This window comes from Tursiops truncatus, chromosome 11 (genome assembly GCF_011762595.2).
Source record: "Tursiops truncatus isolate mTurTru1 chromosome 11, mTurTru1.mat.Y, whole genome shotgun sequence".
Classification (NCBI taxonomy): domain Eukaryota; kingdom Metazoa; phylum Chordata; class Mammalia; order Artiodactyla; family Delphinidae; genus Tursiops; species Tursiops truncatus.
The window spans coordinates 20504586-20530179 of record NC_047044.1 but is presented as its reverse complement, the minus strand read 5'-3'; the positions used below and the strand labels follow the sequence as shown (position 1 = coordinate 20530179).

Here is a 25594-nt window from a genome sequence, read left to right as displayed (position 1 = left end):
TCCATTGGTGTAAGTGAGGTGTTAAAGTCCTCCACTATTAGTGTGTTACTGTCGATTTCCTCTTTTATAGCTCTGAGCAGTTGCCTTATGTATTGAGGTGCTCCTATGTTGGGTGCATATATATTTATAATTGTTATATCTTCTTCTTGTATTGATCCCTTGATCATTATGAAGTGTCCTTCCTTGGCTCTTGTAACATACTTTATTTTAAAGTCTACTTTATCTGATATGAGTTTTGCTACTCCAGCTTTCTTTTGATTTCCATTTGCATGGAATATCTATTTCCATCACTTCACTTTCAGTCTGTATGTGTCCCTATGTCTGAAGTGGGTGTCTTGTAGAGAGCCTATATATGGGTCTTGTTTTTGTATCCATTCAGCAAGCCTGTGTCTTTTGGTTGGAGCATTTAATCCATTCACGTTTGAGATAATTATTGATATGTATGTTCCTATGACCATTTTCTTAATTGTTTTGGGTTTGTTTTTGTAGGTCCTTTTCTTCTCTTGTGTTTCCCACTTAGAGAAGTTCCTTTAGCATTTGTTGTAGAGCTGGTTTGGTGGTGCTGAATTCTCTTAGCTTTTGCTTGTCTGTAAAGCTTTTGATTTCTCCATCGAATCTGAATGAGATCCTTGCTGGGTAGAGTAATCTTGGTTGTAGGTTCTTCCCTTCATCACTTTAAGTATATCATGCCACTCCCTTCTGGCTTGCAGAGTTTCTGCTGAGAAATCAGCTGTTAACCTTTTGAGAGTTCCCTTGTATGTTATTTGTCGTTTTTCCCTTGTTGCTTTCAATAAGTTTTCTTTGTCTTTAATTTTTGTCAGTTTGATTACCATGGGTCTTGGAGTGTTTCTCTTTGGGTTTATCCTGCCTGGGACTCTCTGCACTTCCTGGACTTGGGTTGCTATTTCCTTTCCCATGTTAAGGAAGTTTTTGATTATAATCTGTTCAAATATTTTTTCTCTCTCTCTTTCCTTTCTCTCTCTCTTCTCTTTCTGGCACCCCTATAATGCGAATGTGGTTGCGTTTAATGTTGTCCCAGAGGTCTCTTAGGCTGTCTTCATTTCTTTTCATTCTTTTTTCTTTATTCTGTTCTGCAGTAGTGAATTCCACCATTCTGTCTTCCAGGTCACTTATCCGTTCTTCTCCCTCAGTTATTCTGCTATTGATTCCTTGTAGTGTAGTTTTCATTTCAGTTATTGTATTGTTCATCTCTGTTTGTTTGTTCTTTAATTGTTCTAGGTATTTGTTAAACATTTCTTGCATCTTCTCAGTCTTTACCTCCATTCTTTTTCCGAGGTCCTGGATCATCTTCACTATCATTATTCTGAATTCTTTTTCTGGAAAGTTGCCTATCTCCACTTCATGTAGTTGTTTTTCTGGGGGTTTTATCTTGTTCCTTCATCTGGTACATAGCCCTCTGCCTTTTCATCTTGTCTATCTTTCTGTGAATGTGGGTTTTGTTCCACAGGCTGCAGGATTGTAGTTCTTCTTGCTTCTGCTGTCTGCCCTCTGGTGGATGAGTCTGTCTAAGAGGCTTGTGCAAGTTTCCTGATGGAAGGGACCTGTGATGGGTAGAGCTAGTGGGCAGAGCTCATTAAAACTTTAATCCATCAGTTGAGCATTTTCTGACGCTTCAGCATTTCTAATCTAGGCTGAAGCTCTTGAGAGACTGGCAGGTAATAATGATGCCTTCATACCACTCATTCTCCAAAACTCAGATTGCCTGACATACTGATTTCCCTTGAGTGCCCAGGTAGCATCAGTCCCATAATAACTTCCAGACAGTAATTCTGGTGGGCAGCAATAAGGAAAGCAAAGGGCTTCTCTCCCTTTTCCCATGATAGCTGGTCCCTCTAGAATCAAATAGTTGGGCCTTTAATGTAGAGCAGAATTTCTCAACCTCAGCACCGTTGACATTTTCAGCTGGAGAACTCTATGCTGTAAGGGCTGTTCTGCGCATTGTAGGATATTTAGCAGCATCCCTGGCTTCTTCCCACTAGATATGACTAGCACCACCCCTCGATATCAAAAATGTCTCCAGACCATACCAGATGCCTTCAGGGTGACAGTTTAGGGCCAGTTGAGGACCATAGATGTCAAAGGCTTTCTTGAACAGATTGTGCCAACACCAGAAAGTGATACTGGTGGAAGATGACATGGTAATTTTCTATCCTTGGCGAAAGCATAAGGGCAATTCCTCATGGATGGATGAATGGATAGTCAAGAGTTTCTCCCCAGTGAGAGCCAGTCACCAAGACAAAAATCTCAGTGTGCTCTTTAGCTTCCCCCTTTATCTCTCATCTCATCCCAATCCATCCCTCTGAATAAGCATTCCAACTTGTAAATGCTTCCTCTGCCTTTTTGTATTGATGATGCTAAAATGCTAACTTAAGGTCCCAGAGTCTAAAATTAAGAAACCAACATTTCTTATGGATCTGCCATGTGTCGGCCACCCTGCTAATGTGCACATAATCTCACATAATACTCTCAGCCACCCTTAAAGAAGTTTTCTGTACCTGTCTCACCTGTGAGGAGTTGGGAACACAAATTCACACCGCTAAGCGGTAGAGTTTGGAAAATAGTAAGCAGGTCTTCCAGTGTTGTTAAAAGAATATTTTTACCCCATTGTTCACATATATCCGATATCTACTTAGAAAGTCATCACTATCTGTTTGAAAATTTAACCGGTATCTACTTGAAACTCTGGAGCTCCTGGCTTGTGAATAAGAATTGTGTTTGGAGAAACGTATATGCAAGGTCCCAGAGCCGTAGAACAGTGGAGAAAACAGGACTCTTACACATCATTAGACAGTGACCACTTCGAGGTCATTCTGTTATTCAACAAATATGAGTTGAGGGCTTACTCCATGCCTGGACCTCTGTACACCAGTCAAGACAGACAGGGTCCCTGCCCTTATGGAACTTATATTCTAATAGGGTAGACATCCAGCATACAAGTAAACAAATGAATAAATAATTACAGACTATGATACACGCTGTGAAGGAAATGAGCAGTGAGAGGAGGAGATGGAGAGTAATTGGGTGAGGGGCAGCTTCTTTACATAGGGTGGTCAGGGAAGTTGTCTTTGACTTTGACATCTCCCACAGCATACTGTACTTCCTCAAAAGTGTTAGTGCTTCTTCTTGATCACCTGGCACAGTGTAGATGCTCCTAAACCTTGATTGTATGAAAAGATTATGATGTTTTTCCTTGGTAGCCTCAGAGCCTAAAAACCTCTAGTAAGTGTATTAGTTACTTCTTGCTGCTGTAACAAATTACCACAAACTTAGTAACTTAAAACAGCACAGATTGTTATCTTACAGTTCTGAAGGTCAGACATCCTCAGGTGTCAGTAAGACTGTGTTCCTTCTAGAGGCTCTAGGGGAGAATCTGCTTTCTTGCCTTTTCTATCTTCTCGATTCCTTGACTTGTGACCTTGTCCTCTATTTTCAAAGCCAGCAGCATAGCATCTTCCAGTGTCTCTCTCTCTCTCATTCTGACCTTCCTGCCTCTCTTGTAATTACATTGGCCTACTCATATAATGCTGGATAATCTCCCCATTTTAAGATCCTTGACTTAATCAAATCGATGAAGTCCCTTTTCCCATATAAGGTAACACATTCACACGTTCCAGGGATTAGGTCACCTTTGGGGTCCGGATTCAGCCTATCACAGTAAGCAATAAATGTTCATTTTATTCCCATGCCTGTTTTATTTTACAAATGAAAAACTTGCCGTTAAATGAATTGCCCCAAATCACACACTTGGATACAGCTTTAGATCCTGGTCACCCCGTCTAAGTACATTATCATTATTTTCTCTATATCTATATTCTCTCTATATCTAGACTCTGTTCTTTATAGCACTCAGCACACTTCACATTTCTTTGATTATTTGCTTTGTTATTACCAGAAGGACAGGAAAACACTTCACTATTCACCAAGTTACAGTCACTGCACAGCTCGGTGCCTGAAACATAGCGTGCACACCTCTAAAATTTTTTAGGTGAAAGAATGAATACTCTTCTGTATGCTTGGGTAAATAGAACTCAAATTCCTATAAATGATACTGGTCAGCAGCTTCTCATAGGTTAAAAATCCTTAGCTGTTTTTAAAGCATCAAAGAAAAAAATGAACTTCAATGTTGGCATATAATTTGAGTCAATAAAGAAGGGGCCCCAAAAGCAAAAATAAACAACTGGGACCTAATTTAACTTAAAAGCTTTTGCACAGCAAAGGAAACCATAAACAAAACAAGAAGACAACCTATGGACTGAGAGAAAATATTTGCAAACAATGCGACTGACAAGGGCTTAATTTCCAAAATACACAAACAACTTATACAGCTCAGTATCAAAAAACAAAACAACCCAATCAAAAAATGGGCAGAATACCTAAATAGACATTACTCCAAAAAAGACATACAGATGGCCAACAGGCCCATGAAAATATGCTCAATATCACTAATTATTAGAGAAATGCAAATCAAAACTATAATGAGGTATCACACCAGTCAGAATGGCCATCATCAAAAAGTCTACAAATAGGGCTTCCCTGGTGGTGCAGTGGTTGAGAGTCCGCCTGCCGATGCAGGGGACACGGGTTCGTGCCCCAGTCCGAGAAGATCCCACATGCTGCGGAGCGGCTAGGCCCATGAGCCATGGCCGCTGAGCCTGCACGTCTGGAGCCTGTGCTCTGCAACAGGAGAGGCCACAACAGTGAGAGGCCCACGTACTGCAAAAAAAAAAAACAAGTCTACAAATAATAAATGCTGGAGAAGATGTGGAGAGAAGGGAACCCTCCTACACTGTTGGTGGGAATGTAAATTGGTGCAGCCGCTATGGAGAATAGAATGGAGTTTTCCTTAAAAAAGTAAAAATGATTCTGCAGTGCCAATCCTGGGCATACATCTGGAGAAAACTCTAATTCAAAAAGATACATGCACCCCGATGTTCATAGTAGCACTGTTTACAATAGCCAAGACATGGAAGCAACCTAAATGTCTATTGACAGATGAATGGATAAAGAAGGTGTGATACATATATACAATGGAATATTACTCAGCCATAAAAAAGAATGAAATAATGCCATTTGCAGCAACATGGATGGACCTAGAGATTATGATACTAAGTGAAGTCAGAGAGAGAAAGCCAAATATCATATTTAACTTATATGTGGAATCTAAAATATGATACAACTGAACATATTTACAAAACAGAAATAGATTCACAGACATAGAAAACAAACATACAGTCACCAAAGGTGAAAGAGGGGGAAGGATAAATTGTGAATTTGGGATTAACAGGTATACACTACTATATATAAAAATAGATAAACAACAGGGACCTACTGTATAACATAGGGAACTATATTCAGTATCTTGTAATAACCTATAATGGAAAAGAATCTGAAAAAGAATATATACATAAATGTACATTCTTCCTGTACACCTGAAACATTGTAAATCAACTGTACTTCAATAAAAAATAACGAAGGAACCCATACCTGGCATTATATTTTCCTATCCACTAGTGTTGAACTTTGCTATCTGGTGTACTGCAACACTGTGTGCATTTGAGTGTGGTATTCTGTATTTACGACTCCATATACAGTACTTTATCTGTTGACATATTAGCATCAAGAGTCTTTTGGGAGAGTTCCTGAGTAGCTCAATTCGTAATTCCAATTCATGATTAGAGGAAGAAGAAAGGCAAAAAACCTAACTGCATGCTTTATTAGTGCATCAGCTTTTCTCTATTAGGCCTTAAAGAAGTAACAAAGGGGAAATAAAATCACAGTTCTTACTGAACTATGCAAGTAGCACATTTACGGGTTCACTTAGCAAGTTGTATGGCATTTAAATAAAAACAAAAAATTTTAAAAATATAGGTCATCTCCAACACAAGATGAGTTCTTAGAAGTCTTAAAGAACCTTATGCTAAACAACTATATGAAGGAAAGCTAAACAAACGCAATGCCTCCTGTTATCATGGAAGACAAGTTATATTTACACTATGAAGATACTTTGCTTCACGTTGTCCATCTTGCCTAATGAAGACACTGTTTGGTCAAACATGTTTTACATCTGACATCCGTTTCTCTTAGGAAATAATATACCTGTCATTCAAGGGGTTATTGAAACAAAAAATATGAAGCCAAAGGGAGATGTCTTTACTTTTTTTTTTAAAGTGTCTTAATTTTTTTTTAATTAATTTTTATTTTTGGCTGTGTTGGGTCTTCATTGCTGTGCACGGGCTTTCTCTAGTTGTGGCGAGCGGGGGCTACTCTTTGTTGTAGTGCGCAGGCTTTTCATTGTGGTGGCTTCTCTTATTGCAGAGCACGGGCTCTAGGCATGCGGACTTCAGTAGCTGTGGCATGCAGCCTCAGTAGTTGTGACGCGCGGGCTCTAGAGTGCAGGCTCTGTAGTTGTGGCACGTGGGCTTAGTTGCTCCACGGCATATGGGATCTTCCCGGACCAGGGCTCAAACCCCTGTCCCTTGCATTGGCAGGCGGATTCTTAACTGCTGCACCACCAGCAAAGTCCGGAGATGTCTTTACTTTTAGTATTGCTTTTAAGATCCCAGATTCTTACCCCGACTTGTATTTACTTTGATTGTAGTGGCCAAGGATGTCAATATTCTTTTTGATGAATTGGAAGCTGTCAACAGTCCTTGCAAAGATGACGATTCTCTCCTTCACCCTGGAAACCTGACCAGTACTTCAGATGATGCTAGCAGATTGGAAGCAGGGGGAGAGGTAAGTGTGTGCGATTTCTTAAAAACACAATTCTTGATCCAGGCAGGAACCTGACAAGCATGATCCAGTAGATTGTTTAAAGTCATCATCTCATTGAACTGTGGGTTCCTGAGGGAAAAAAAGGACCAGGTCTTGTAATCCTGTGATGTCCTCTAGGAGTCTAGCACATCTCAGGGATCTGAAATCCACTTACTCTCAAAACAAACTTTCAGTGGGTCATACACTTACCTTATACCTAAAGGCATTTTGTTTTTATAGAGAAGATTCTTAAAACCACCTATCATTTTAAAATGATCTACGTTCTGGGTGTCGCTAACTAGTAAAAAGTTAGCTTTACAAGGATGTTGAAATCTTGTAAAATTGAAATGAAATCAATTTCTGTTGAAATCTCCCAGCATGTAGAACAGTGACACAGAGTGGACCAGACCTCAGTAGGCGTTGGGCTGTCTGAAGCCTCTCTGAGTTTCCATTTGCCTCTGTAATCTGGGAACTCATTGCAATTGTAAATAGACCCATCTGTTCATGTGTCATTTTGGGGGGAAAAATAAGTATTTTGTTAAAGGCATTCACTGTTGCTCAGCTGTGTCTCAGTGGAGTTTAATATCTCCTTTGTATATGCACTAGGTTTAGGTGATAGGAGCACAGATCGGAGTCAACTAATTTATTGTGTATTCTTAACATTCTTTAAGAATACACAACTAATTTATTGTGTATTCTTTATTATTCCAGAGGCTGTTAACTAGTGAAAGGATAACACCTTTGACCAGGGAAAATTGTTTACTTCTACCAAGCTTCCCAGTCCTCTCTATTATGCTACTTATCTATGTGTGGGGTTTTTTTTTTTTTGTTTGTTTTTGTTTTTTGCAAGAAAAAACTCATTCTATCATCATCTTTTCACAAAGAAACTTTGGATGCCATAATGTGGCATAAAGGAAGGACCTTGAAAGGCACCTCAAAAAGCAGCTAGTGTAATCCCCTTAATTTATAGATGATGAAACAGTCTCAGGTAGGTTAGGGCTTTGCTAACCCTCCGTTTGAAGCCTTGGCTGGTTTTGCAGATAGATGCTAATGTGTTCAACCTACAGGATAGTTCCCTTCCCTGGCAGATGATTGTTAAGAAAGTGTTTATTTGGGTAGACTTCTGAGTACTTCTTAAGGCAGAAGCCAAAAATCGTCAGTGAGGATTGGTCATCAATTATAAATACCTACACCAGCTATGAGACGTGTTATTTCCGTCACTCCTGACTGAGATTTTCGTTTTGGATGAGGTTGCATGCATGTCACTTGTGCGTGAGCATGGATTCTAGCAGTGGCCTTGGAGGTCTGGCATGTGTTCCTTCTTCATACTACTATTTGGAAACTGACGTGTACTGTGTCCTCCAGTTTTTTGTGTGTTTATGCATACGGTTGACCCTTGAATGACGTAGGTTTGAACTGTGCGGGTCCGCCTATACGTGGAAGTTTTTCCATAGTAGACACTACATGACTACGTGGTATGTGGTTGGTTGAATCCGTGATGCTGAGGAACTGTGGATATGGAGGCCCCACTATGACTATAAGTTACACGTGGATTTAACCCCGTTGTTGTTCACAACTGTATACACAAATATCACAAGAAAAATACTTTTCTTACTGTGGGAAAAGTTTTTGAGAAATCCTGAACTAAAGTATTAGTAAAACCATCAAACCACTTGTGGTCCCATCCTTCTCTCCTCCCGGATGGACTGTCTTCCTGAATTTTTGTGTTTTTTATTCTCTTGCTCTAAAAATGGTTTTACCATGCATACATAAGTAGCCTTAACAACTTATTTTACATTGATTTTATTTTGTGCTTTATAAAAAATGATATCATGCAATATAAAGTCTTTTGTGACTTGCTTTTTTCTGTCAATATTGTTCTTAAGATTTTTGCTTATTATTAGATGCATCAGTAGTTTGTTTTCACTGCTGTATAATATTCCACTGTATCACTGTTCTACAGTCTATTTATCTATTTGCCTCTTCATTGATTTGCACTGATTCCTATGTTTAAATTTTTTTCTCTTATGAATAATGCTGCTGTGAACATTCATATACATGTTTCCTAGCTGCTTTACCAGGAATTTCTGTAGGGATATATGTTATGTAAATGTTCCATTTTACAAGATGATGCTAGTGTGTTTTCCAGAGTAAATATATCAATTTTCACTCTCACCTGTAGAGTGTGAGAATTCTCAGTTGCTCCACATCCTTGCCAACATTTGGTATTGTTAGGTGACTTAAGTTTTGCCCATTTGACTGCTTTTTCCAATTTTTATTTTGTTTCCTCTTGTTTACATTTTTCATTAATAAAAGTGTAATTTTGATAAAACACAAGGAAATGCATTTAGTTTTAATCGTTCTTTAATATTACTCACCCAAGGCTCAATTTTGAGTGTCTTAAACTGGTCCCTTTCTCTTTGTGTGCAGACAGTACCAGAAAAAAACAAATCAAATGGACTTTACTTCAGAGATGGAAAGTGTAGAATTGACTACATTCTTGTGTACAGAAAATCCAACCCCCAGATGGAAAAGAGAGAAATATTTGAAAGAAATATTAGAGCAGAAGGATTACAAATGGAGAAAGAGGTAAATAGTTTGCTTGGATGAGAAAATTATAAATATACATCTATTCATATTGGGAGACAATTAAAAAATAAGCAGTTAGTCATTATGTTAACTGAATGTTTCATTTGCTGAGGGTTTGCCAATCTGCAGTGTGTGGAGAATGTTCTAGCAATTAGATTTTCGCAGCACAGTTTGCCTTTGAGAGCATTTTAATGCCAAAAGATTCCGTAAAAATCAAAATATTCAAGTTAAATGGATTGTTTCAAAGTGTTATAATTTACCTGATTTCCTACATCTACTGCTTCTCGATGTTAATGGCGGGCTCTATTTGCATGGATTAAAGAGAACTTCGGATAAAATGCAATCACCCCACCACAGAGGCTCTGTTTACATTTCAGGAAACGTGATGGGTTTGGGTATCCTCACACACAAGCAGAAGACACTGGCTGATTGGGCCAAAAACAGCTGGGACTTACAGAGTGATTCTGTTTTTAAAAGACATTCAGGTTGTTTTTATCAAGTTCCCAAACTCAAGGATTACCTTATCAGTGTTTACTCTTCCCCTTTTCTCCTCTGCAGGGGAAGTTTGAGGATGGTACAAGAGGCCCAGCCTCTGATAATAATCCACAATGGGATTATTGTGTACCCAGAAACGCTGTGCGCGTTTCTAGAACTTGGCCTTGTTGGCTGGATTATGTAACTCTTCTCAGATTTTCCCTGAACACTGTGCACAGCTTCTGGAGCTTTTCATAGTCCAGAAGAACATGTTGCCAATTAAAAGGGTTTGCTTCTGATTCTGCTTTTCAAGGCTAAAGGATAGATCTTTGAAGTCAGACATCCATGTTTTTCTTTATACGGTGAAGGTTGCATGCTAATCTTGGTACACTTTAGATAAATAGGATGTTTCCAGGTCTGTTAGACTAGCCTCCACTCTGGAGCATTTATAAAACAGAAGTGATATTTTTCTGGAAGTCTCCAAAAAGAGAATTAGAAAAACAGTGAGATGAGTATAGCCTTAAGGGAACAGGTTCTCATTCTCAGGAAAGTGGAAGCAGATAGCTCAAAAGACTGCTTCAGCTGGAGTTTCCCCCAGAGCAACAAATGGAGTTAAATATGTTGTTTTTTCCACTTTTGTGGGGTTCCAGAAAATCTTTCCTATACCCGCTGAACATGCCTTTGATAAATCTTGTTCTTTAAGTTTCTCTTGAGACAGTGGTGTATTCTTATCTTAACATTGATAGTGCAGTAATATTTTATCCCTAAAAATCTTTTCTTCATCTTTTATTCTAAGTTTCAGAATTTTTATGTAAAGAAATAAAAGATCTGTATTGCGACATGATCTGAAATAACGAAAGTCCTTCGTGTGATTCATTCTGACTCTGTCCGAGTTTTGATTCCCATCAAAACTAGGTAACTTGCTTCAGTTAATGAAAGATTTATATTTGGAGCTTCGTAACTATTCTCTCCACTCCTGGGGCTTCTTTTGTGTAGGTCTTTTCAATGTCATTTTGTGGCTTACGAGTTAAAACTCAAAAAGCCTAATACTTTTCCAAAAAAAATACCTTACTAAAGAAATGACACATCTCCTGTATGTCTCCTAAAAATTATCTGTACTACAGTATTCAGCTGCCAGGATTAGAGCAGGTAGCTGAGGACGGTTATTCTGTCTTTTAGTGTGCAGTCCAGGGTTGACCATAGTGTGTTAGATGTTCAGCTCATATGATTTTAGTGGTATACAAGATAATTTTGTTTGGTTCTAATTGAAAACAAATTTTAATACCTAGGTATTTATTTTAATGTTTACTGGAAAAAATAGCAGTTGGGAAAAGGGCAATATCACCATATGGCAAAACTTCATAAAAACTTATCTAAGCATCTCTTTCTCTCCCTTCCCCCCAAAAGTTCCTCTCTCGGTGGCAGCTTCCCTACAGTCCTCTATCCACTACCAACAGCTTGGTTTTCTGGAAACTTCTTCCTAAGCAGCTTTTCCCTGTGGCCCAAACTCTGCATAAGCAGCACAGTTTGACTCTAACTCTGTCTCTGAGCTCTGCTTTGCGTCCTCACAGCCACAGCCAGTTCAGCAAGAAGCGGGGGATCTCTGCACATCCTTCCTTGCTTAGAGGCAGCAGGAAATTATAGCTAAATTAATTTTCCCTGTCACAACTAATTAAAATAAAATGTCCCTTGTATGAACAGTAAATCTGTATCTCCATTGTATAATTAGATTTAAAACCCATCGGAAGCACTTTTATTTAAATCTAGTGTTTTCATAAATAGTTTCAGTAGAAAGACAGCAATTTTAATAGCTATTTCAGCTTCCAGAAGTTACTTCCACCTTTTATACATAAAACAAAGCACATAGTTCAAGGTGGAAAAGAAGAAAGAAAACCCAGGGGGCTTCCTGTGAATCCACACGTACCTGATGTATGATCAGTATCGTCTTCATTACCTGTGTGTCATGATGTCCAACAGTTACAGAAAATGTGTCACAGACTTAGAAGCTTTTGTTTCCAAATCAGTAAAGACAGGCTCTGTAGTTGAACAGTTTAATAGAAAGAGAATCTTTATCTCTTTTCACATTGAAAGTCAAGAAGCACAGCCAGGAAAATCTTTAATTCATGATAAAAGTGAGGATGTAGTCAAATTTCATCTTTCGTGGAAACTGTGCCCCCCACCTGATTAGTCAGCAGGTAAGTGCTTGTTTTAGTGCCCTGGGTCTTTAATATTCTGTAACTCATCTTTCATATAAGCCCAGAGAAAGCAATTCACAGCAAAGTTCCCAAAGAAAGTATCAAATCCAAGTGATTTTCTTCTTAAGTGTCTGTCTGTTTAAAGAGATTCCCTTCTTTAAAGGTAAATTCATATTTATAAATTCACATTTTGATGAATTTGTAAATAAAAAATAATTTTTTTTCATTTTTAATTTTATGTCCATCATTGACTCTTTGGTACCTATTTTTAAATCATTATCAATAAGAGGTTTATATCTTCCTTCATATGAAGGGTCAGGTCATGGATGACTTTGGGATTATTTGGGGTGTATGAGTACCAGTTAGATTAATGGAGCACCCTTCCTCTTGAGAATCACACAGAGCACGGGTGGAAACTCATATCATCAGTTGTTTACCAAATAACTGTATTTATATAAATCGTACCATCTTGATGGTAGTTAACTTCATTCAACACATATTTATTACACACTTACTCTCTGCCAGGCACTGCCTTAAGCACTAAGAACTCAGCAGTGAATAAAAAAGACAAAAAATTCCTGCTGGGCTTCCCTGGTGGCGCAGTGGTTGAGAGTCCGCCTGTCGATGCAGGGGACACCGGGTTCGTGCCCCGGTCCGGGAAGATTCCACGTGCCGCAGAGCGGCTGGGCCCGTGAGCCATGGCCACTGAGCCTGCACGTCCGGAGCCTGTGCTCCGCAATGGGAGAGGCCGCAACAGTGAGAGGCCCACGTACCACAAAAAAAAAAAAAAAAAAAATTCCTGCCCTGTGGGAAATTAAGAACAAACTAAATGAGGAAATCTGTGTTGAAGAACAATAAATGCTAAGGAGAAAAAAGTAAAGCAGGAAGTGTCGAGAAGGGCTTGCAATTTTATGAAAGTTGGTAAAGGCGGGCCTCTTTCCCAGGGAACAAGAACAGCATGTGCAAAGGCCCCGAGTCAGGAGCATGCCTGGTGTGTTTATGGAACAGTAAAGAGGCCAGTATGACAGGAGTTGACTGAGCAGAGTAGAGAATAGTGAGAAATTATATCAGAGAGGCAACGGAAACCAGATGACATCAGGTCTTATTGGTCACTGGGCAACTTTAGTTTTTCTCTGCATGACATGGGAAATCACCGGACAGTTTTGAGCCAAGGCATGATAAGATCTGGTTTCTGTTTTATTAGGGTCATTGGGGTTTCCTGGTGATAGTAGACTGTGGGAAGTGGGGAGGTGGTGAGGGCAGAATCAGAGAGGTCAGTGAGGAGATTCGTCACAAGAGTCCAAGAGAGAGGTGATGGTGGCTTGGCCAAGCGCACAGCAGAAGAGATGCTGAGAAGAGTAGGAAGTAGAGCCGACGGGAACTGAAGACAGATTGAATGAGTGATGTGAAGGAGTCACAGGCCATTCATCTGTCATACACTGTTCATTTAAAGAGTTGGAAGAGGGACTTCCCTGGTGGTCCAGTGGTTACAAACCCGCCCTTCCAGTGCAGGGGGCGTGACTTGGATCCCCGATCGGGGAACTAAGATCCCACATGCTGCATGACATGGCCAAAACCAGAAAAATAAAGTTGGAAGAACTGCCATTTACAGGGCAGCAGAGGGAAGTGGGTTCCCTTGTAGACGTGTTGAGTTTGAGGTGTCCTGGTGGTGGAGATGTTGAATAGGAGGGAAGAGTCTGGAAGACAGGCAGAGATCTGGGCTGGAAAACCTAGAGGGTGTGGTGCCTGGAGGGAAGTGTTTCAGGAGGGAAGGAGCAGTTGTGTCAGATGCTGCTGCTGGACGGGGTGAGTAAGATGAAGACTGAAAGTTAGTCACTGAATTTAGCGATGTGGAGGGCTCTGGGGAGCTGGGCAAGAGAAGTTTCCACGGAGAGGTGGAAGTGAAATCATGGCTAAATGTGTTCAAGGATTGGGGGAGAAAATATGGAGACAGCAGATAGAAATAGCTTTTTCACGGAGTTTCACTGTAAAGGAAAAGAGAAATGGAGTGATAACTGGTGTAAGACTTTGGGTCAAGAAAGCGTTCTTTTTATTTAAGATGGGAGAAATAACTGCATGATTTCATGCTAATAGAAATAATTTGAGAGGCAAACTTGATGTTGGGGAAAAGTGAGGGAAGAATTTTTGGAGCAGCGTCCTCAAAGCAATAAAAAAGAACGGCCACAAGTTCCTCCCATGCAGGGACCCACCTGCCTGCATCTATGTCCACAAATGCAGCCGTGCCCCTGCTGCTGAGGGTGTTCTGACTGTGCTCCTAGCTTAAGCCAACCCTTTGCTTTGGACATAACACCCCATCCTCTCAGTCCTACTCAAGGACATTGCCCCCTCCAAAGAGAAAATATAGTAAGCTTTAAAAACAGAAATTCACAAAACAGTGCAATGTGTCAAAATAGCCTGTTTGTGTTTTCACTTGTTTCTCAGAAGGATTGGAATATCTCACTGTAGTAATCACATGCATAGCACTCAGGGTTGGGAATCTTGGACATTTTCTTTGAGATGATGACAAAAAATAGTATTAAATTCTCACTCTTGCCTTCGTGAATCACGTACTATTATCATCTCCATTTTATAGGTGAGACAATTGAGGCAAAGCAGTAACTTGCCCCAGGTGGCAAAGCCAGTAAGAGATAAAGCCCAGATTCTAACTTGAGCCTACTTACTCTTTACCCTTATATCATGTTGATTCCTGGTATTTAAAAATGAATCTCAGTAAAGAAGATGTGGCACATATATATACAATGGAATATTACTCAGCCATAAAAAGAAATGAAACTGAGTTATTTGTAATGAGGTGGATGGACCTAGAGTCTGTCATACAGAGTGAAGTAAGAAAGAGAAAAACAAATACCGTATGCTAACACATATATGTGGAATCTAAAAAAAATGGTTCTGATGAACCTAAGGGGAGACAGGAATAAAGACACAGATGTAGAGAATGGACTTGAGCACATGGGGAGGGAGAAGGGTAAGCTGGGACAAAGTGAGAGAGTGGCATGGACATATATACACTACCAAACGTAAAATAGATAGCTAGTGGGAAGCAGCCGCCTAGCACAGGGAGATCAGCTCAGTGCTTTGTGTCCACCTAGAGGGGTGGGATAGGGAGGGTGGGAGGGAGACGCAGAGGGAGGAGATATGGGGATATACATATGCATATAGCTAACTCATTTGGTCATACAGCAGAAACTAACACAGCATTGTAAAGCAATTATACTCCAATAAAGATGTTAAAAAAGAAAAAGAATCTCAGGGTTGAAGAAGTTAGGACACAAGTGGAGTTATGAAAGGGAACCAGGAAAATCGGGGTGCTGAATGAAATTGGGTGCTATCTTGACTGTATTTCCTTGCACTTTGGCTGCCAGTAGCCATGGATTTGAATCTTGATACAACTACTTATTAGCTGGGTGGTCTTGAGCAGTTTTTCAAACTTCTCTGGATCTCAGCTTCCACATTTTTAATAATGAGGATAATATTATTTACCATGAACTGTGTGAGGATTAAGTGAGCCTGTGCAGGTGAATACACAGTACAGTGTAAATCTTTTTTATTTTACCTGTTTTACCTTCTATTCATGGCAAACAATTTATGACTGTGATATAAAAGTTCTTTGTAAAGTATTTTTAAAAGTGAGTCAAGGGCTTCCCTGGTGGTGCAGTGGTTGAGAGTCTGCCTGCCGATGCAGGGGACACGGGTTCGTGCCCCGGTCCGGGAAGATCCCACATGCCATGGAGCAGCTGGGTCTGTGAGCCATGGCCGCTGAGCCTACGCGTCTGGAGCCTGTGCTCCACAATGGGAGAGGCCACAACAGTGAGAGGCCCGTATACCGCAAAAAAAAAAAAGTGAGTCAAATTCAGGAAATACAGGAAAGTGGCACAAGCATGATTGCAGTCTGTTACCTGGCTAGTTGTTGTGGTGGACAGACCCTAAAGTCTGTGATGCCTGCCTCCTGGTTTTCATGCCTTTGTGCAATTTCCTCCCCTTGAGGGCACGTGAGACCTGTGACTTGCTTTTACCCAACAGAATATGGCGAATGTAGTGGGATGTTACTTCTGTGGTTATTTATATTATGGTATATAAAACCCTGTCTCAGCTGACTGGAGTTAGAGAGACTCTCCTTTACTGACTTTGAAGAAGTAAGCTCCCATATTGTGAAACAGTCCATGAAGGGAGCCCCTATGCAAAGAAAGGCGGGGGGTGGCCTCTAGGAGCTGAGAGTTGCTCCCAGCTGACAGCTGGCCAGAGAACAGGGACCTCAGTCCTACAACCACAAGGTGAGCTCTGCCAACAAATGGCGGATCTTGAAAATAGATCTTGCCTCAGTCGAGTCTCTCCTGAGACTGCAGCCCTGGCCAAGACCTGTATTGCAGCCTGGTGAGACCCTGAAGCAGAGGACCCAGCTAAGCTGTGTCTGGATTCCTGACCTACAGAAACTGTAAACTCGTTAATATGTGTTGTTTTAAGCCTCTAAATTTGTGGTAATTTGTTACACAGCAACAGTTAACTAACACAGTGGTTAAGAGTCTGGGTTAGACATTCCGAGTTCTCATTTGTTTTCATTATTAAAAGCTATGTGCTCCTAGGAAAGTTAGCTCATCTGCAAAATGAGGCTAATGATGAGATCTATTTCATGAGTTATTATGATAATTAAATGAAATCATTCATATCAAGTGCTTATCTTTGTACCTGTCATATTGTAAGCAATTAATACATCTATTACCATCATTATAGTTATCATAACAGCTAAACACAGTGTATTAACATTTTTACTTTTAAAATAGTTTTTCGGGCTTCCCTGGTGGCACAGTGGTTGAGAGTCCACCTGCCGATGCAGAGGACACAGGTTCGTGCCCCAGTCTGGGAAGATCCCACATGCTGCGGAGTGGCTGGGTCCATGAGCCATGGCCGCTGAGCCTGCACGTCCGGAGCCTGTGCTCCACAACGGGAGAGGCCACAACAGTGAGAGGCCTGCGTACTGCAAAAAAAAAAAAAAATTTTTCAAGGCAAAGTTTTTGGAAAATTTTTCATACAGTTTATAGATGCCTTAAAATGTAACCATTAGGATAGCAACATCAACTGACTATATATTGCTAATAATGTATATGCATGAATGAGATTAATGATTACCTTCAGTGCTCTTGGAAAAACTTAGAATACCTTAGGTAACATGTTTAACATTGTCAACCTTCAGACATTTATCTGCCCAGAGGATTTGGTTTTAGATTCATCAGGGAATAAAATTATAGAGCAACCCAGAACTGAAAAACTGTACTTGATTGCCCATCCTAGTCTTGCTTTACACCTATTCAAGGGAAGACTACACAAAGATTCCCCATGGAAGGTGCTAATCTCACGTAGATTGTTCTCTGCCTTCACAGGCTTCCTGCCCATCCTACCCTTCCTATTTTCATCCCTGTTCATGTTCTGCAACCACTGTTACTATAGATGTTCTCTCTGGATCCAGAGCTCTGAGAATGAAGGGGAAAGAACCAGAGTCTCCTCCCTTCTTTTATAGTTCAAACTATGATGATTGTCTAAAATAAATCTGTCTGGACAAACTGAACTATGCAAATTCCTGTCCTCTAGTATTTTCTGGACCCTCAAAAGAGACTTAGACCTTACTCCACTTAATAATCTCCATTTTCTGATATGTCATATATATGTATTACCAAGGGTCTCAAGTTGGAGTTGAAGGGAAAGGAAAATTAAGGACAGTCCTAAGCAAAGAGTGAAGAAGGCAGATTTTCTTTTGAAAATCAAAGCCCTGGAAATTCCTTGAGTATTTGTCTTAATCTAACTGGGCCGCTATAACAAAATACCATAGGCTGGGTGGGTTGTAAATAACAAAAACTTATTTCTCACAGTTCTAAAGGCTGGAAGTTCCAGATCAAGGTGCTGATGAGGACCCTGTTCCTGGTTCATAGACAGCATCTTCTTGCTGTGTCTTCACATGGTGAAAGGAGGTGGAGAGCTCTCTGAGGTCTCTTTTTTAAAGGAGCTAATCCCATTTTTGATGACTCCATGACCTAATGACCTCTCAAAGGCCCCACCTCCTACTACCATCACATGGGGGGTTAGAATTTCAACATATGAATTTTAAGGGGATACAGTTCAGATCAGAGCAGTAACTTTCAGGAGTTCATTGTTGACCTGTACTGGCAGTGGACTTTTTAAAAAATGGTGTCTGAGGTTGAATTTCTTTCCTAAACAGAAACAGAGCCTGAGGCAAGGATTCTTGCTAAAGTTGTTGATGGGTGGAGTGCTCTCAGGAGAAAGGGGAGTGAGGGAAGTAGAAGAGGTCAGAGGAGAAAAGCTACACTGAGAGTATAGTCTCTGCTCCAAGCGGGAAGCTCTGGAGCAGAGGGAGCACCACAGAGGTGGTTCACCTTTAAAGCAGAGGTCCCCCTGCCTATCCGTCATTGGCTGAGGCTGGGGGAGATGATGGGAGGTGAGTGCTGCTTCTGCTTGGCAGAGGGTAGTTCTTCAACACCCACAGCTGCTCGGCTTCTGGGCTGTCAACCATCAGAATTCATTGCCACTGACACTGATATCTCTACTGATAGTAGAGAGGCTGCCAAATCTGTGCTTTTAGATGGCCCACTTTGAGATTGCAGCAGTCAGGGAATTCATGGTGGTCTTGATGGAAGTGGAAAAAAGAGAGAACAGGTACACAGGGGCATTTCTTCTGCTTTAATTTGTTCAGATTTTCCTCTAAGTTTAGGATACTCCATCCTAAAAGCAAGGATTCCACGTGGCTGGTATAATCACTTTGAGGTCAGAGACGGTGTCTTATGGGTTTTTTACAGTAAGACCGAGCCCAGTGCTTAGCTTGTGGGATTTTGAGTTTGTTGCGAGAGGTTGTAAATAGCTGATTTGCATGGCTGTGTTTGGGTAACATCAACCAATTTAGCTCTAGGATTTCTCAACCTCAGCACTGTTGACGTTTGGGGCTGGGTAATTCTTTGTTGTAGGAGGCTGTTCAGTGTACTGTAGGATGTTTAGCAGCGTCCCTAGCCTCTATCCACTAGATCCCAGCAGTATTCCTCCTCCCACCTCACTAAGTTATGACAACCAAAAATGTCTCCAAGTATGGTCCTATGTCCGCAGGAGCAGGTGTATAAGATTGTCCCTAGCTGAGAACTACTGAGTTAGACTCTTAGTGCAACAAACTGCATAGAGTTGTATCTATGAGATATCTAGAGGAATTCAAGGCAGCTATTCCGTCTTTCTTCCACCTGGACCAGCTAACTTAAGCACTCTTAATATCAGACTCTTGAATCGTGAAGATGCCTATGTCTTTGAGGAGAGAATAGGGTAAATTAAGATTGGCCTTTCAAACCAGACAACAGGGATTCAGATCCACTGGTACTTTCTCACTTACTGAGTAAATATCCAGGCAAGGCTCTTAACCACGCTGTGCCTTAGCTTCTTCATTTATTAAACAGTAGATAATCCTAACTAATGGGGCTACCATGTAGATAAAATGAGCTAATACATTATAACACGCTTAGAAGAGAGTCCAGCACGTATTAGGTGGTTGTTGGTATTGATAAAGAAGGGAGTGGCTCCAGCCCCTGGTCACCCTGTGTTCTGATCTCAGGCACTCAACCCCATGCCCTCTTGGACTGAGGGTCCCTGGCTTGTGTCTAGGGAAACCTGAGGGGATCTGGTGTGTGGCAAGACATACCAATAGTAAGTCCCACCTCATCACCAGGATTTGGTCCTTCTGTTGTCACCTACCATTGCCCTAGATCAGTCCATCAGAATTAGAGCCTCATTCTCACTGGTCCCTCTTCCTAAGGTAGTTTCATCAAATGGTGGGAGCGAGGGGGCTCTCTCCTTCTCTCTCTCTGTCTCATTCTCTCTTTCTCTGTCTTTGTTTCTCTCTCCCTCCTTCTGTCTCTGTCTTCCTCTCCCCACCACTCCTCCTTTTTCTCACTCTAATTTTTGAGACCAGTTTAAAGAGCTGAGGGCCTACTTATTTTTACCTCAACTGCTTTTGCTTGTTTAGGAAGACAGAGTTTAATCAAAATATTTCTGTTGCCAGGTCAAGATGACCAGTACAAGTTATCCTGAACTGATTTACTCAAAGGATCATTCTAAACCAATACATATTTCATGTGACTCACGCATATTCCTTTGCTCAAGACAAAACAATGTTAAGGAAAAAATATACCCATTATATAAGGCACAGCTGAAGAACTCATGTCACATTATGAACTATTGTTACCAATCCCACGAGAAGAAAATTAATCCAAAAGATCTTCTCACTGGTCTAAAATGAACTTGTCTGATATAAAACACATTTTGCATTGTCATTTGTTACTTACCAAATGTGGACATTGTAGAGTTGCAGCTGTGAAAGGAACTGAAAGTCTTTTCTTGACTGTTATTTTTGTTCCTGTTGTTCTTACTATGTGTTATGTTAAATTGCTGAAAACTACACAAAGTATATACTAGGGATATGACATTAATTATTAATTAATGAGATGGAGTGATTTCAGAGTTTTGAAGCAGTCTAGAGAGCTGTAAATCCATGGTCTCCTGCTTGTAATCCTTACAAGTGGAAAACTTGAAAAAGGTGAACTGCAAGCTGAAGTTTATGAACCAAGCCTGATGTACTTCAACTGCAAAAGTGATGATGCAGCACTGTCCCTGGAGGCAAAGACCAAGGCTTAACTCGCTTCCTGTTGTGTCTTAGGCATATTTTAAGAGCAGTCAATGGCATCCGATGATTCCATTTCCAGATGGAGTCATTCTTCATTCATTCATCAAATATCTAATGAGCATCGTGTCTACTGTGAAGGAAGAGAAGCATTAAATGTGGCAGGTGCGATGAGTACTGTGGAGAAAATATGCAGGAATCCTGGGAGGGAGTCACTGTTTTGTTCAGGAGTTCAAGGCAAGTCTCCAGGATAATGAGCAAACTAAGAGAGAAGTTGGCATGTGCATTCCTAAACCCAGCTCTCAAAGCCCCTCAGAGTTTTCCCACTGTTGGGACGCCTTGCGTTTTCCCATGTGTGGACTGGGATGAGGGTTGGAAGAATAAGTGGAACCACTAAGTAGGGTGAGGGTGTGTCCTATAGAAGGAGGGGAACTGGCTGGATTTGGCTGGGGTCGGGGTGGGGAATATGACAGGGTTTGCATCTCCACAGCCTCTCCCAGGGCACAGAGCAGGGACAAATCAAGTGCCTGAGAAGTGTTGGGGCCTTTGCGGAGACCTGACCTGGTTGCAAACCCCTCCCTAACTTGTCCTTTGCTATTCATTAGTTTAGCTTCCACCCCTTTTGGTGCTACGTCTTTCATGGCCTTCCACACTTTTGTCTACACGTACATCAAGTTTCGTCTTTGAAGGTCTTCCCTCGTGCTTGTAACTGCTTGGCCCCTCTTCAGTTAGAGTTCTGCAGAAAACAAGCCACTCTGTGTCTTCCAAGAATGAAGGCTTTGATACAGAGGCTTACACCATCGATGAAAAGGGCAGGGAAGTCACCTCCAGCTGCTTCCTGAAGCATCGTAGCGGTGGTCCCAAGCGCTGGCCTGGAAGCCCCTAGGGGTCCCAAGAATGTTGGACTGTGACACACATGATTCTCAGAAGACTTACCTGAAGCTGTCTCTAACTTACACAACTGTGTCTAGCTGCCTACCTGGAGGAAAAAACAGCCTCTTCCACTTTCCAGATTTTACTTACCCCTCGTTGTTAACTCTAACCCAGAGCCCCCCAGGGAAGGGGATTCTGGGAAATGCAGTCCCAGCTTCTCCTCAGCAATTCAGAGGAGACTTCAGAAAGAGGGGGACAGAGATGCCAAGATGACAGCAAACAGCATGGCACAGCCACTAGACCTCCTCCTACCAGGATTGACTGGACACCTGACCCTTCATCTAAGGCTATGCCAGCCCCTTCTCTGTCATACCCAAAGGGTTACAGTTGTAAGTCATGAATAAGTTATAAGTCATGAATACTAATACTGTCCCTCAGGGTGATGGCTTTTTCTGGTGTTTCATGTGGCCATAGCTAGATACCTTGACCACAGACACAGTACCTCCCTCACACCCAAACCTTTGTTCTGATGCTACCACTAGACAATTCTTTGTTCACAGCAGAGCTGAATTCATTGAGACCAAATCTTTGGGAGTCAGACAGCAGCAGTCACAAGCCCACATAAGGAGACATCTGTGGGTCTGTGCTGCAGGAGGAAGGGAGAGGACAAAGGAAAGACAAGCTGAAAACTCCTCTCACAATTGAGAAAAGAGGAAGGTTCCCTCCACCACTTGCGGCTCCTATGGTGTTAGAGTGTCAGTCACCATGCATACAGATGTCTATCACATTCCAGGCTCTGTGCCAGGCAGAATAAAAAATGAAAGAGTGCTCCCGTTATCAATTGTTGCCTAACAGACAACTCCAGAACTTGTGGCTTAAAACAACAGTCGTTTATTTTATTCTCAAGTCTGCAGTTGGGCAGGGCTCTGCAGGACCAGCTCTTCTCTGTTCCATGGGCATTAGCAAGGGCCGTGCTCCCAGGGAGGCTGGCAGACCCCCTTTCAAGGTGATTCTCAGCTGAGAGCTCAGCCAGGCCTGGGGGCTGTAGGCTTGGTTTCTTTCCCTGTGGATCTCTGCACAGGCTTCTCTGAGGCTCCCCTGCCTCAGGCATCCTCGTGACGTGGTACCTATGTTCCAAGAGAATGAGACAGATGTGCATTTTTTTAAACTGAAGTATAGTTGATTTGCAATATTGTGTTAGTTTCAGGTATACAGCAAAGTGATTCAGTTATATATTTTTCAGGTTCTTGTTCCATTATAGGTTATTACAAGACATTGAATATATAATAGTTCCCTGTTCTGTACAATAGGTCCTTGTTGCTTATCTATTTTACGTATAGTAGTTTGTATCTGTTAATCCCACACTCCTATTTAATCCCTTCCCCTCCTCCCTTTCCCCTTTGGTAGCCATGTTTGTTTTATGACTATGAGTCTGTTTCTGTTTTATGTATAGAGTCATTTGTATTATTTTTTAGATTCCACATATAAGTGATATCATATAATATCTCTTTCTCTGCCTGACTTCACTTAGTGTGATATCCTCTATATCCATTGATGTTGCTGCACATGGTAATATTTCATTCCTTTTTATGGCTGAGTAATATTCCATTGTATATATACACCACTTCTTCTTAAACCCATCAATAGATGTGCATTTTTATGACCTAGATCCAGAAGTGTTTATTCTGCTCTCCATTCGCAGAGGTGGGAACAAAGGGAGGGGACATAGATCCCACCTCTCGATGGAGAGAGGCAAAGTTCTGGAAGACATGTGGGGTGAAAGCTATTGTCAGGGCCGTCTTTGGAAAATACAGCCACGTTATGCTCAGTGCGTTTGAGGAGCTCGTTGACTAGAGGTGAAGACAGGCGTGAAACAGATGATTAGGATACAGCCTGAAAAGTTCCTATGAAAGCATGAAGGGAACTTCAGATTTTTCCCAGAGGTTTTAGGAAAATTAGAGGAAGTGACCTAGATCTTGAAAGATGAATTGACAGAGCAGCAAAATACAAGGGCATGGTGTTCAGACAGGAAGCAGTATGAGCAGAGGCACAGTAACTTGTGATGGAGACATCGCAGCTCCTCTGGCAGCTCTGCTTCCCCAGTAGGAGTGGGAATCCCGTGAGGACCACACAGGTTTCCCCACAGAGCCTTGCATAATGCCTGGCTCAGCACTTCACCTCGACTTTCAAGCTGTTTATGCTCATTCAGCAGTTTCCCATGAATGTCATTTACGTCAGATATAATTGTCCTCCTAGGCCTTGATGACTGGACTGATACTGGCCAGATAAGCATTTTTTAGTCACTTTTCTCCAAAATCGTCTAAACTAACATCATTTAGCTTCTTTGCGACCAAATCCATGACACTGTACTTCTGTTTAAGTAAAGTGTCATCTGGTTCCTGGATCTCTTTCAGGCCAACTGTTTTACTAAGCCAACCATACCGCTATCACCTGAAAACTCAACCGAGATCATGATGGTCTTCCAGGAAGATGGTATTTATTGCTCACGAGAGTTCTTTGTTTTTCATCTCCGTTCTCCATTCTGACGTTTTCTACATAGGTTGAAATTAAAAAGAGCTTTATAGAAGGCTGGGAGCAGAGCAGGCAGAAGAATGAAACTGTACTGCGCACAATTTTCCTTGACCTTAGCAGTCCAGTAGGCAGGAAAGAAAATGACACGTGGTGAGACCTGGTGTCCGTTAGCGTTTCAGAAATGCGTTCTGTCTCCTCTCAGGGCCTCTCCTCTTCTGCAGCCTGTCGGTTCCTTGGTTTAGCCAGTATACTATTTTGGATTGCACAGCAGTAAATCACTTTGGCATTCACCTGAGGCTGCCTTGATTCAGTCTTTCAGACTCTAATAAGTGCCTGTGGGTCTTCTAAAATCTAGTCCTAAATTCGGTGACTCGTGGATTACACTGTACACATTATGTCTGACGTGTCCACTCTTGCTTCTGATTGCCGGAAGGGCTCTCCCACCCTGCAGTTCTCTATACAAACTCCAGTCAAATGAAAAACCCCTAGTCTTGATTCTTGTTGTCACACAGTCCTTTATTTGGTTGGCATAACAAAGATAGCAATTAGCAGGTAAGTACTGAAGTTTAGTTGGTAGTTGTCCTTTTCTTCTTTTTCTGTTTATACTTAGCAAAGCTATACCTTAATCTCTCTTTGAAATGAAGTCTCTTTAGGGAAAGACAGTTCTAAGTAAACCCTAAAATACTTGCAACTGAAACCTGCTTTCGAACGGGTTTAAATATTTTAAAATGTCACTGGAGAGTACATTGACTATGATGATTCATTGTCCCAACCACTCTTTTGACCATCATTTCATTCCCCTCCTTACTTCTCTTTGATTCCGTGGTCCATCATCATGACCACTCATTTTCAAGCACCTCAATTCTCTTATCCCTTTGTTTCTTTGACTTATTTGCCTGGCAAAGCCGTGACCTTGATTAAACCCCACCTTCTTTGTGCCTCCACCTGAGCATGTTGAAGGTTGCTAGAAAAACATGCTGACTGGTTCACTTTATGGCCACCATCTCAGATGAGGACCAGAGTAACAAAGAATGCCAGGTAGCCTAGTAGGTTTGCTTCCCCCATCACCATAATGAGGAATTATCTTCATTTCTCCTTCCCACCCTTCCTTTCTTGGCCTCCTCCTTTCATTCATTCATTTTTAAAAGTTTATTCATTCAGTAAGTAGACAGTGCCTGGCACAGTTCCAGGCATTCAGAATACATCAGGGAACCAACCAAAGAGCCCCCTTCCTTGAGGTGTTCACCTTCTAATGAGTGAGACAGTGAACAATAAACTTAAGTAAATAGCATAGTATGTTAGAAGGTGATACGGCAAAGGAAAGAGTAGAACAAAGTGTGAGAGTGCTGGGGGGTGAAGGGATATGCATTCTAAATACGCTGTGATGTAGGGGGCTCACTGAACATGACATCCGACCAAAGACTGAATAGGTGAGGGAGTTGGCTAGCTGTGATTCCCCACCATCTTCTTGCCC

The 25594-nt window shown here is 41.4% G+C and overlaps 1 protein-coding gene across 1 annotated transcript in view; it reads left to right on the top strand.

The window, feature by feature from the left end:
* The window catches only part of ANO4 (anoctamin 4), a 440366-nt gene that overhangs the window by 248559 nt on the left and 166213 nt on the right, over positions 1-25594 (top strand). The window contains exons 6-7 of the mRNA XM_073789215.1: positions 6620-6756; positions 9205-9363. Of these exons, the coding sequence (XP_073645316.1) occupies positions 6620-6756; positions 9205-9363 (296 nt within the window). The remainder of the gene's footprint in view (positions 1-6619; positions 6757-9204; positions 9364-25594) is intronic.